This window comes from Dysidea avara, chromosome 3, assembly GCF_963678975.1.
Source record: "Dysidea avara chromosome 3, odDysAvar1.4, whole genome shotgun sequence".
Lineage (NCBI taxonomy): Eukaryota > Metazoa > Porifera > Demospongiae > Dictyoceratida > Dysideidae > Dysidea > Dysidea avara.
The window spans coordinates 40,875,305-40,888,110 of record NC_089274.1 but is presented as its reverse complement, the minus strand read 5'-3'; the positions used below and the strand labels follow the sequence as shown (position 1 = coordinate 40,888,110).

Genomic DNA, 12,806 nt, shown 5'->3' with positions numbered 1-12,806 from the left:
CACAACAGAGTATCATTACACAACCTCCGATCAAAGCATCTGCAAACATGCTCCCACTACTAGGTAGTACCCTTCTCATACTAACCTATTATGTGCTAATACAGCATGGTTTATACTGTGTGTGTTCTGCTGTTTCATGCCTTTTGATATTCTCACATGTACAACTACCATGCAATCATTCTGAACAATGTCCCAGTAGATGGCTACTGAGAATACACCCCCTTTGTAAACTATGCCAAAAGTATGTGCCATGTGGCATCTGTTAAACACCTACATGTTTGTTTGTAAGGTTAAGTAGACCACATACACAGCTGTACTTGGGAACTAAACTCCCACAACCGCTAGCCATACAAATTTCTGTTTCTATATAACACGAGTAAGGATGTAATTTTAAACACTAAACTGTAACAGAGAAGGTAATCATTACAGTAGTTTCTGACCACACCTTATGTGGTAGTATGTTTCAAATTACGATATAAATGTAAAAGTTTGCCATAAATTGACCATTGCTGAATCTTGAGCTCTACACTGAAAATAAACTATATACAGACAGTAAACATGCAGCCATTAGTAACTTGGAGTGTACACTAGTGTACAGAGATGCATGGGATTTGGCTCAGTGTTGGCTGTAATCTATGAATCAGCAATTCCACCAGGGCCCTGAATTTACAAGTATGCAATACACATGCCCTTTAGGCTACAGAAACAAAACAATGATAATTCAACTATCAGTAAACAAGATAGTGTATGGCTTGCTTCACTAAGAACTATGCTTTTCCTTACAGCACACAATATTTCATTGTTTTTCAATTGTGTTTTATTACAAAAGTACAACATAAAAGTAATACTGTATGTACTAAACTAAAGTATGTACCCTGAAACAGCATTAAAAAAAAAAAAAATTTTTAAGTCGATGTCAGCCAACCGGATGAAATGATTAGTGGTGACAGTAATAGTTGTCAACAACAGATGTATGCGGTGTGGCTCTATCACAAGGCCACAATGGACAGTCCATTTTACGGCTTCCCCATAGGAAATGTATGACTGTGTCATGGACTCATGGTTTCACACACGTAATTAATTAAATAATTAAATTAAAATAAACAGTTTACAAATAAATTATGCATAGTAAGATGGTGATACTAGCAGGTCACTAAGTGACGTCAACTGTTCTCCTGTAAATTTAGTTTTATGGCTTTGCCAGTTGTCATGGTGAGTTCTCTTGAAGTCAGACATCACCTTTTTAACAGTTGCCTATAACAAACGGAACAATATGTATGTACTCCTAATAATACAGTAGGACTCATTTCATAGAGATGTGAGGGTGGGAATGCTGTATGGCCATATTATACTCAGCCTATTATGTCCTGTACACACAATCAGACTTGCTGACAGCAATGGTCAAATTTAACACTGTATGTAACTATTATTCCTAGAGTAATAATTGTGTAGATTGGTATACCTTTGTAAGAGCAATTGTCAACATTACAAACATGTAGTAGTACATGTCACTACTGTGTTGTAGTATTGACAAGATGCTTAGGGTGCTGTGTACTCAGCAGTGGACTGATACTTGCTTAACATCCATCCCATGTGTATTGCATTTTTTAGAACATAACATGCACCAAACACTAAACCAGCTACTGCATTCTACCTGAATTGGAGCAGGATCTCTCAGATGATTTGTGATGTGGTCCAACACATCTGGTAGCCACTCAGGCACAGTATAGGGACAAGCTCCGATAAGAGCTGCAAGGCCCAACACTCCAGCATGTCTCTTAACTAACTGTCCTGTGGTAGGTTAGACAAACCATATCTGTATTCATAAATAATCTTACCTTGTTCTTCTGATGCATCAGGGCTGTCCATTGATTTGTTTCTTTTCTGTACTTTATTAACTGATAATTTTACGAAGATTTTCTTTGGGAGATATACAAGTACTAGCTATGTACAAATAATACAAGTATACCTGTAGTTGATCAACAGAATGGATGAACTTACACCTCACCAAGTCACTGATGGTTGCAGCTGCCAGTTCCCTCACCTTTGATATATATATACACTTGACAGACAAGCTGCAATAAGTGTACACGCCCACCTCAATGCTACTGTCTTGCAGCAATCTCAGTAACAATTTTGTGATTTCCTCAATGTACGATTGAAATATAAACAAATTTTCAAAAATTAGAACCTGCAAACAATACAACAGCTCATGGATAACAGGTCAACTGTAACATCAGTTGTATACAGTTAATTTAGCTATACCTGCAGTATATTGAGGGTGACTACAGTGACCCTCCACACATCTTGTTCAACAAGTTGATGTGTCACCAGCAACACAGTCTTGATACAATCATCTGTCAGTTTTGTATGTGATATCAATCGTGCTCCCTGTAATGGTCATATTACTTGTATGATGTCTTAAAATTTGTGATGCTTACTTGCTTGAGCAGTAGAACTAATTCTTCATCTTCTTCTTTAACGACAAGAGAAAGTAACTAGTATTTGTATAAGAAATACATTATAGAAGCTTTTACAAAATGATCACCCTCACTAGAGCAAATATCTGGATCATTTCTGGTGTAATTTGTATTAAACTTTTGCGCAACTTTTCAATAATCCAACAAAGAGCTAAACAAAACACACACTTACATACTTGCAGAATATTGTACATCAAAACAAAACCTGTTTTACAAGCTCTTATAGCCTCTTTGCTATTTTCAGGGTCTTCATGTAGAAGTGACACAGCTCTGTGTGCACTGTCCATAAACATATCCACAACATTACTGACTTTCACATTGTAGGACAGCAGACACACGGGAGTGTCATAGAACGTAGTGTATTGGAGAATGCTGCATTAATAATTTGTTAATGTTGTACACTTATACTATAGTTTTTGTAAATTAACCTGCCAATGGAGTTTCTAACATTCTTGAACTGGTGAGAGATGTGTGTCTTGAGGTAGTCTAACAGCTGGTGTTGCAGACTACTGACCCGCCATTCCTGCTGGGCCAGTGCTGATTGTAGTATGTACAGTCGGCTGGGTAAAGAGACAAATATATTGTAACACTATAAGGATTACAGTGTGACGCCTTTAGGAATATAAAGGATATTTATTGTATTAGATTTGCAAACTAGTAATCTTAACTTGAAAAGTTGATAGGCATGTACATGGTTACTATGCAAAATCAAAATCATCTGTTATAATATTGTATCTGAATGATAACCACATTCTTAGATACTGACAGCCATAAAGTTCTGCAGATTATAAAATGCTTTTGTTTAAACAACATACTTTATATCATACATAAGAGATTATTAATGTACACTATTCATTCATCAAAATGGTGTCATGACTCTTTTGTTCCAATCGTAAGCAGCCTAAAAACAAGCCTGTCATTCAAATAGCCAACTATGTAACAATGCTGCTGAACATACAAGTCTGTTCTCAGTGATCAAGAGATGCTATTACCTTGTGTCATGAAAAGCACTGACATTTCCACTTAGTGGGGACTCCATTAGAAGTTCTAGGATCCAAGATATACGCCTGGGATCACGATTAGCCTACATAGACAAAAACAATAAACACTGGATGTAATCCTTTATGTCAACAGTACCTGCACTTTATCAATACATGATTTACTTTAATACAAGCACACATACAGAAAGTGCACTAACTTCTTGATACTGTACTTTAGAAATCAAAATCACATACAGACTACAAATGAATTCATTCTCATGTGAGACATGTGATACTCACACACACTACAATACCCTACTTGTGATGTCATCACCCACTATACCACTATAACATAACATCTGTACCAAATACAGTAATTGGGCAGTGACCACATCCCTGGGTGTGCATAATCTATGTACCCGTCATCTGCATCCTTGCTATTGTTACATAATACATACATGTAATAGTTGTAGTGTGGGCACATGTAATAGTTGTAATGTGGGCACATGTAATAGTTGTAGTGTGGGCACATGTAATAGTTGTAATGTGGGCACATGTAATAGTTGTAATGTGGGCACATGTAATAGTTGTAACACGGGCATGAGGGCTTTGCCTGGTATGCATGCCCGACAACCTGAGGGCCACAGGCCCGAGGGTATACATATCAGACAAAACTCTGAATGCCCCATATTACAGCTAATATGTAATACGTAGTGTATCAGGCTAATAGCCCGAAGCAGGCAATCGATCACCCAAGCCAATATGATGTATGTAAGTACCCAAGCACTCAAGCCACTGGATGTGTTATATACATGCTTAAATGGGTTCATGTAGAGTGGAAATTTCGTGTTATCAGTAATGGGATGTGTGGTCCATATTCAAATATGTGTGGAAACGCTTGGTAAATAAGCTATAGCACTAGTTCACACCTTAGCCCAACATTTTTCAAGTAATGATAACAAAATGCTTTCTGTCTTGAGTGGTTTTCATGGCCATATCCAAGTCATGCATAGTGATCACATGAGAAGCCAATCTGTATGCAAGCAATCACTGACCAAGTAAAAAAAATGAACTTTCATGACTGATTCTTCAGATATGTTAGCTAGGCAAAAATCGTCTGGGTTATTGAATTGTGGAGAACAGTTATTTGAACCAAAAAAAATGTCAGACTGCATCAGTGGACACAGCGGGGAATTGAACCCCAACCACAGAAGTGAAAGTCCTGTTTGCAAACCAATAGCACGAAGTACCCACTTGACTTAGCTGACAACCACTGAGGTAATTTTAGATGCTTATAAATGTGCACTTGTGAATTAAAACATCACTAGTACTACATTCACTAGTTTATCTTCCTGCTTGCACCACATGAAACAAATGAGAAAAGAACTGAGTGAGGGTTAGGTGAATAGTTACATATGTAATAAGTCAAAATTTAATGGATAATAACAACACACACTCTTTCTGATCAGCTGAATATGTAGTAACACATGTACACACACAAAACAAGCAAGCACACACTACTGCTACTACTACAAGTACACTACAGTGATAACATAGAGATAGCTGTGCAAGTGGAGGAGTCACATTACAATGGTTAGAGCCCACATAACTCATGTCCATATCTGGTTAAACTGTATACTTGATATCTACCAAGTTTACATTACTCAGCACTACTGAATCTTTCCTGTATATTCATGGGTTGAGGTATGCAGTGTAGTAGAGTCAAACAAGACAATGTGTGAGTAAGGAATAAAATGTACTTTGGAGTTTATTTTGTTCTTGCTGTTAAGGTGCCATTTTACTAATTACAACGTCTGACATGATAAATCGACCCTTAGCATTTATGCGTAGGGAGCAGGTATGTAAACTCGCACAGCAAATACACGAGTCTAAAGGTCAGCAACAAGCAAATTTCAAGCTTGCAACTTACAATCATTTTCAATATCACTTGCCCTTTTCAGAAGCACACACAGAGTTATTAGCCAGCTTGGGTTTATAAGCATCAAATATCAACATTAAGACTGTCAGCTCAGTCAAGTGGGTACTTCGCTTGGATGCTACACGGAACTGCTACTTCTGTCACCGGGGTTCGACTCCCCAACCCACCCACTGACGCAGTCTGACACTTTTTTCCACTAGAGATCTGTTCTACCCAACACATCAGTGTGTACTATTTTAGCTCACTTAGTATATTAAACAGTGTCCCAGTTTTAACATACTTTTCTTGAATTCAAAATGAAGTATTCATGATTATGCATTGTCCATTTGTAGTACATATTTATCAAATTCACATACATTGGTTTTTCATACTGATACACACAGAAGTTGAGAAGAGATTATTTCTGTGTCCTGCCTCAAAGTGTCATACAATATTGTGTAGCATTTTTGTATCTACATAAGAATCATTTGTAAGTATCTAACATTGCCTCTACGTCTCTAGATAGCTGTAACTATTTTGAACTGAAGCCCTTGCACCTTTTGCTTGCTTCCTAAGCACACAACACCCAAAAATCAGCCTGCGGCTGCAATCCAGTGAATATTTAACCCTTTGGCCTCAAAGTTAATTATAAGTATTTTGTTAAATGTGAATGCCACTATAGTGGCTCTCACAACATGCATGTGTTCAAACGTATCTATCTCATAAACGGAATATCCTTTGAGGAAACGGTTTGTACCACATTGCTCTGCAGTTAATAGCCTTTTTCTTAAGCTTTATCCAAACGTTGTAGCATGATATAAGGCAAATCTGCATTGGAAAGAATTTTCGCCATTTCTAAGATAATAATTACAATGATACTACCTGTCACAACGGATGAAAGAAATAAAGAAGAGTTAGTAAAAGTTGTATGATATTGTAGATCTAGTCATTGTGAGTAATTTAGTGCTAACCATGGGACGGATTAACAGGAGCCCAAGTGTTGTATGTTAAACACGTATTTTACATAAAATAATATTCGTTTTTAAGAACCAAAGCCACTAGAGTGGAGTTTGGAGCCAAAGGGTTAATAAGTATATTATAAAGCTTGCAAACCTGATGAGCTAAAATCATACCACACAACTTCACAATACCAACTACTTTATAACAAGGGAAAAAGTCAGACAGCATCAGTGGACACAATGGGGAATTGAACCCCAAGAACTACTGTTCTACCCAACGTTGCGAAGTACCCACTTGACTTAGCTGACACTATAATAACAACATTATTTGTGTATTTAACTACTCTCCACAAGCATACAAATACATTGTCATATTCTGGTGGTCACAACTTACAATATCACACAAATCTTGTATATTTGATATCGCTTACATCAGCATCAATACAATTTACTAATGTGTACAGTATGAATGGGCACTACAAATCTTGCCATGTCTAGTTGTGGTTGCTGGTGTGGTTTAGATACTTCATCTGTGGGAAAAGTTTGGTCAAGGTGTCAAATATTTTAAGGTCATCAATGTCTTTAGGAAATATAAAAAGAGGCCAATAAGGTCAATAGATAAAAGAGTAGTAGTGAACAGAAAAGTGTATGCACGAAAAAGAATAGTGTATACACAGTTGGATATATAAGCAAAGGAAATCACCAGTTTAAATTGTCAGCTAAGTCAAGTGGTTACTTCGAGCAACGGTGCAATCAGAACTGAAAAATCTGCCTTCTGGGGTTCAATTCCCCACTGTGTCCACTGACGCTGTCTGACATTTTTTCTCAGTATAATAATATTCTATCCAACTTACTAATGCACACGGTTTTAGCTCACTTTACTACAGTACATTAAAAACAGTTAAATTAGTGAGCCTTTCATGAATTCCAGGGCTACCACACTTTTGATTGTCTTAACCAGGGCTGCCTGTACTTAAACTGAGCTCCAGTTACCGGTATGATTACTAGGACCACAGCTCTGGTTTCACTATGCCACTGGTTATAAATCAGGCATGTGGTACCCTACAGCTTCCGAACACAACAGCTACACATAGGGGTTGACAGACATAGGCTGAGTACCTGGATTCCTATAAACATGTGCACACATGTACATGCTATATACACATGCTATATACACATGCATGTTGTTAAACCAATGATGGTGATACCAATGGGGGTGCATAATCACACAAAAATCCAACACCAATAATTTGGGAATACAACTATCATATCATTTGCACCAAACATGTAAATGCGATAATGTTTGATTTCTAATGATGAGTATGTCCACACTCACAGACAAATTCCATATTCTTTTATTCTATCTGCCAGTTAATTTTTGGCTTCATCCTCCTCACATTTCACTGTACAAATTGTGATTCCCTTTCAAGCTACAGGTGTATTCATGACTTAGCTTGGATAAGGTAAGGCATTTATAAAGCCATATTGTAACAAAATAGGCCTATTAAAATCAGGGGGGTAGGACGTGATGTCACAACATGTATAGTTCCAACGATAATTGCATGATGAAAAGCTAATGTACTGTACTAGCTACTTGCATCACTATAGATGCCAAAGTCGATTGCATTTACTACTAGTGACTAAGAATGCAGCGAACAATAACACAGGTATTTGAAATTATGATCAGAACTTATTCTAAATAATGCGCTATTGCAAAGTTCACTGTAATATCGTTGGGGCTTAGTAAATAAAGCTATTTTTACACTAGTAAAGTACAATTTCTGAAAATCAACACAGCGCTAAACTTCAAGGTTTACTAGAGCTAAACCCTATGGCTAAATGTACAGTACGGATACGTCATGCAATTATCATGACATCATGCCCTACCTTCTCTGTATTAAATGGCATTCCAAAGAAATAGACATTGTGATTACATTACCTCTAAGAAAAAGCATCACTTTGTTCCCAAATAATTTAAACCTGCATGTATTGGCAGAGCATATGCTTGTGAAAATAAAAGTACAGGTACAATGTATGGTTACTGTACATATGTATGCATGTATGTATGTATGTATGCATGCATGTATGTATGTATGTATGTATGTATGTATGTATGTATGTATGTATGTATGTATGTATGTATGTATGTATGTATGTATGTATGTATGTATGTATGTATGTATGTATGTATGTATGTATGTATAAGCCTGAGTTTTGTAGGCAGTTTATATGTAGCTACAGTAGTATCCCTTTATTCTTATTGGAACCTACTTTGTGGTCAGTGATGAGTGAGGTCATCTTGAGGTCAATTATGTGGCTAGCATGTCAACATGCTAAGTCATGTATTACAAATAATGAGTATACTTTTTTCCAAGCATATAAACGAATTGTAAACAGTATACTACTGTACAGTCAGCTGGGTATAAAAGCATGAAAATCAGAAGTTGAAAAATGTCAGCTAAGTCAAGTGGGTACTTCGTGCTATTGGTTGCAATCAGAACTGTCGCTTCTGCCCTTTGGGGTTCAATTCCCCAATGTGTCCACTGACGCTGTCTGACATTTTTTTTCTCCATGCCAAACTATTCTATCCAGGAAGCAAACAAAAACGGTTTTTGCTCACTTGCATAAAATATTGTGGTTTTAAAAAACTGTATTGCACAACGCATTACAAATCCATATGCAACCATGTACAGTACACACATGTGTGCATTGCAGAATTAAAATGCTTACACTATCACTGGTAACTTTTGAGGCATAATGTTGGCTTATTTCAACTAATATTTCTGATTAATTCACAAGATTGCTCTTTGCTGAATTTTTATGACATAGTATAAATAAATTGGATCTAATTGTTTGGTTCTACTATCGTGATAAGCTATCATATTGTGATACAAGCATCATGATAATCAATGCAATTGCAAAAGTACTATCACACATCACTGCTTTGTATGTACCACTATGTACATAGTAACTTTCACAACTAGTGGTTTGTTGTTTGCAGGAGTGGATTTATATAGTGAAAACAGGTACACAAAAAAATTTGGAATTTTCAACTAGAGTAGGGACCATAGCACATCGATAAAAGTACTGAAACAAGTTGGAGTAGTCCATGATATTAAATCACAGTAAAACAATAAGAAGTGTTATATCCCTACTGTGCTCAAGATAACGAAATGGAAATGCACAGTAGGGATATAACACTTCGTATTGTTTTACTGTGATTTAATATCATGGACTACTCCAGCTTGTTTCAGTACTTTTTATCGGTGTGCTATGGCCCCTACTCTAGTTGAAAATCCCAATTTTTTTTATGTACTTGTTTGTTAACTTTTTTTGTAAATAATTTTATATGACTGGTGAACCCACGCACACCGCATCTGAAATGGTGCTGCGCGCCCCAATTACCGTCTGAAAAGTGAGGTATCCATTATGTGTCGTTGTCAGCTTTGTTCAACCTGTTACACACAATAACTGTTCGTAAAAGCTCTGCAATCCCCACATACCAAAAGATTTGGTGCTGCGCACCCCAGTTATATCGATTATCGTCTGGCTGAAAAGTGAAGTATCCATTACGCTTCATTGTTGGCTATGTTCAACCCGTTACACAGCAGTATGAATCAAGAACTGTTTGAAAAAAAGCACCTCTGCAATCAAAGTAGCCACTATGAAAAATATGGACAATTTCTATTACAAAGGGAAGCCATCACATGCTACCGCCAAATCGACACTTTTCACTGTCAGCCAAGATGAATGGGACACAAAGGAGGACACTGGTAAGTCCATGAAGAATACATTGTATGTACTGTGGTATGCCAAAAGGCACCTCTCGGGCTGAAGCGACGTCGAACAGTGAAAAATCAAGCCTGTAGCCTTAGCCGTTATCAAATTACGCCTGTCTGAAGGCATCAGTCAGTTACTCAGTCAGTAGAAAATTCTGATAAATAATTTAAAAAAAAAATTGTAGCAGCTTGAAAGCGTTTTGGGTTGATCTGAAAGCTTGGTGGGTTTAGGTTTAACTAACCAATACTGCCTCATCATCGTCAAGGAAAATTGAGGCTGGTTTTTGGGTGATGTTTTTTCATGGGCCACGCCTACACCTTTGTGGTCCCTACTATACAATACTATTGTACTGTATGATATGAAGTTATTGTAAATGTCATCTCTAACAAAAATCCAAGTAGGTACATCATCATTAATTCAGGCATTACTTAACACTCATGTATCAGATATCTCTCTGAGATATCTGAAACTATAAAAAAAACAACAACATGAATGCTAAAAAATATGCACATAAACAGACAATCACTTCAACAACAAAACCCAAAAACCAAACTACAAGTCGAGTTTTTTGGAATTCCTAACATGACTGAGTAAGTTAATTCATTTTACAGTAGACATGCGTGTACGTACGTAGTTGGAACAGGCAATACAACAATCAGGTACGTGTCAGTATGTACACTTCAGTTTGCAGCAAGGAGCATGCTAAATTGGTCCCATAGCAATTACTATAATTTTAATTATGTTGTATGCAATTTTTTGGAGCAAGAATGTTGAGTGTAATTGATATGATGTAGTCGGGATGGTATATTTAGCGGAATGGCGGAAACAGCAGAATCGTCGTTTACAGATTATTGACAGTCTTAGAACATCCACTACCAGTTAGTTCCTCACTGTTACATATAGAACAGCTATATAGAACTCACAAGTGCCTTATAGCTAGTTACCAAACACGTGATAAGAGCATTCTAGAATGTTCTTTAACTGGTGTTGAATGGTCAGGCTTAGTTTTAGGTGGCCATACTCTATTTTCTTGGGATGGCGTTTACTACAGATTTTCAATTATAAGCACCCCCCTTGAAGTAGGGCTGAGCAATACTACCGTTTTAGCGATATATCGCGATATTTTTAAAATATCAATATCGTGATATTTTGTTATTAACTATCGTGATACCATGCCTGTACATTACAGTCATTAAAAATCCATTTGTAATGCAGTACTTGGCTAAGTAAATGATAAAGTCCACCCATCTGGTTTCCCCTGCAGAGAGGTGTGAACACCATAACAACCTCAAAGCATGTGTTACAATAACTGTTACTGTAAACAAGGATGATAGTGGCTAGTTTGCTATCACCTATAAGGACTTCCTGCAGGAATGCTGAGCAATACACTATGTGGCACCAGCTATGATTGACTTATTTATAAGTACCGTGAACTATTCAGTATCGTGAATAGTGGTTTTAGTATCGATCGTGATACTAAAATGGCAGTATCGCTCAGCCCTACCTTGAAGGCACTTCTAGTAACACATGCTTCAAAATACGGGGTGTGAGGGTTGAGATATGACTACACTCTAAAGAGTGCCACAGATGATGTTAAGCTGCAAGAAGACAGAAATCAAAAAGACTATGAGTTTCAATTATGGTGAGTTCTATGTAGCTGTATTTATATATGTAACAGTGAGTAGCTAACTGGAAGTGGGTGTTCTAAGGCTGTCCATAATCTGTAAACAATGATTCTGCTGTTTCCACCAATTCCGCTGTTTCCGCCATTCCGCTAAATATACCATCCCGCATTACAGTACATATTTATATGACCCAATTCCTTACATGGACTATGGTATGCGGTGGCATCTGCTTATAAATGCATGCAAAACATCAGTAACACATTACATTTAAAACTCACTAAAACACATATACACTGTATGCATGACCACTCAGCTAAAACCATACGCTTGAGTGAGTTGTGTGGGCAATTTTGAACTGAAGAAAAAAAAGTCAGACTGCGTCAGTGGATTGACCGTGCAATGGGGAATCGAACCCCATCCAACAGAAGTGTAAATTCTGTTTGAAACCAAAATCGCGCGAAGTACCCACTTGACTTAGCTGACAACTGCCACTGCTATTTGTTGCTTTTATACACTAAGCAAGCTGATAATGTTTACGCATGCACAGTTGAAGCTGAAAATCAGCCTTAACATGTGTCGCTTAAATTATGAACAGACTAACAGTGTTTGCAATAAACAATAGCACACTGTTTACTACTGCTCACAAAATTCAGATTGATAACTACATGACATGCTCATACCTCATGTTTGAAGATAGTTACAGTATGCTCAAGAAATAAATTTAAAAATCCTAAAATGAATGAATAAGTGAAACCCATATCATGTGTGTAGTTGGAGGCAATGGGTACATGTAATAGTTGTAACACGGGCATAAGGGCATCCATATCAGGTAAAAGCTCGAATGTTCGTGCTACAGCTAATATGTACACATCCAGTAGCCCGCATCAAGTGATCAATCACCCAACAGAACCAATACAAGTGCAACCACTGGATATATTATTAGCTGGCAATGTCTGGCTATGATGACATGGAGAATTATGGTTACGAGAGTTTAATGTTTTATCAGTGGTGTGTTGAATCATTTATGGCATAATTACGGAGTTTAATAAAGGCCTAGATGGGTA

General features: G+C 37.1%; 1 protein-coding gene across 3 annotated transcripts in view; it reads right to left on the bottom strand.

The window, feature by feature from the left end:
* Nucleotides 1-1,063: 1,063 nt before the first annotated feature.
* LOC136251006 (proteasome activator complex subunit 4-like) overlaps nucleotides 1,064-12,806 on the bottom strand; it is a 37,641-nt gene continuing 25,898 nt past the window's right edge. For all 3 annotated transcript variants that reach the window (XM_066043379.1, XM_066043378.1, XM_066043381.1), the window contains 11 exons: nucleotides 3,473-3,564; nucleotides 2,909-3,040; nucleotides 2,686-2,852; nucleotides 2,555-2,631; nucleotides 2,442-2,498; nucleotides 2,266-2,391; nucleotides 2,099-2,191; nucleotides 1,970-2,044; nucleotides 1,839-1,920; nucleotides 1,655-1,791; nucleotides 1,064-1,254 (listed from right to left, as the gene is read on the bottom strand). In XM_066043379.1, coding sequence (XP_065899451.1) covers nucleotides 1,120-1,254; nucleotides 1,655-1,791; nucleotides 1,839-1,920; nucleotides 1,970-2,044; nucleotides 2,099-2,191; nucleotides 2,266-2,391; nucleotides 2,442-2,498; nucleotides 2,555-2,631; nucleotides 2,686-2,852; nucleotides 2,909-3,040; nucleotides 3,473-3,564 — 1,173 coding nt within the window. In that variant the 3' untranslated portion in view covers nucleotides 1,064-1,119. The remainder of the gene's footprint in view (nucleotides 1,255-1,654; nucleotides 1,792-1,838; nucleotides 1,921-1,969; nucleotides 2,045-2,098; nucleotides 2,192-2,265; nucleotides 2,392-2,441; nucleotides 2,499-2,554; nucleotides 2,632-2,685; nucleotides 2,853-2,908; nucleotides 3,041-3,472; nucleotides 3,565-12,806) is intronic.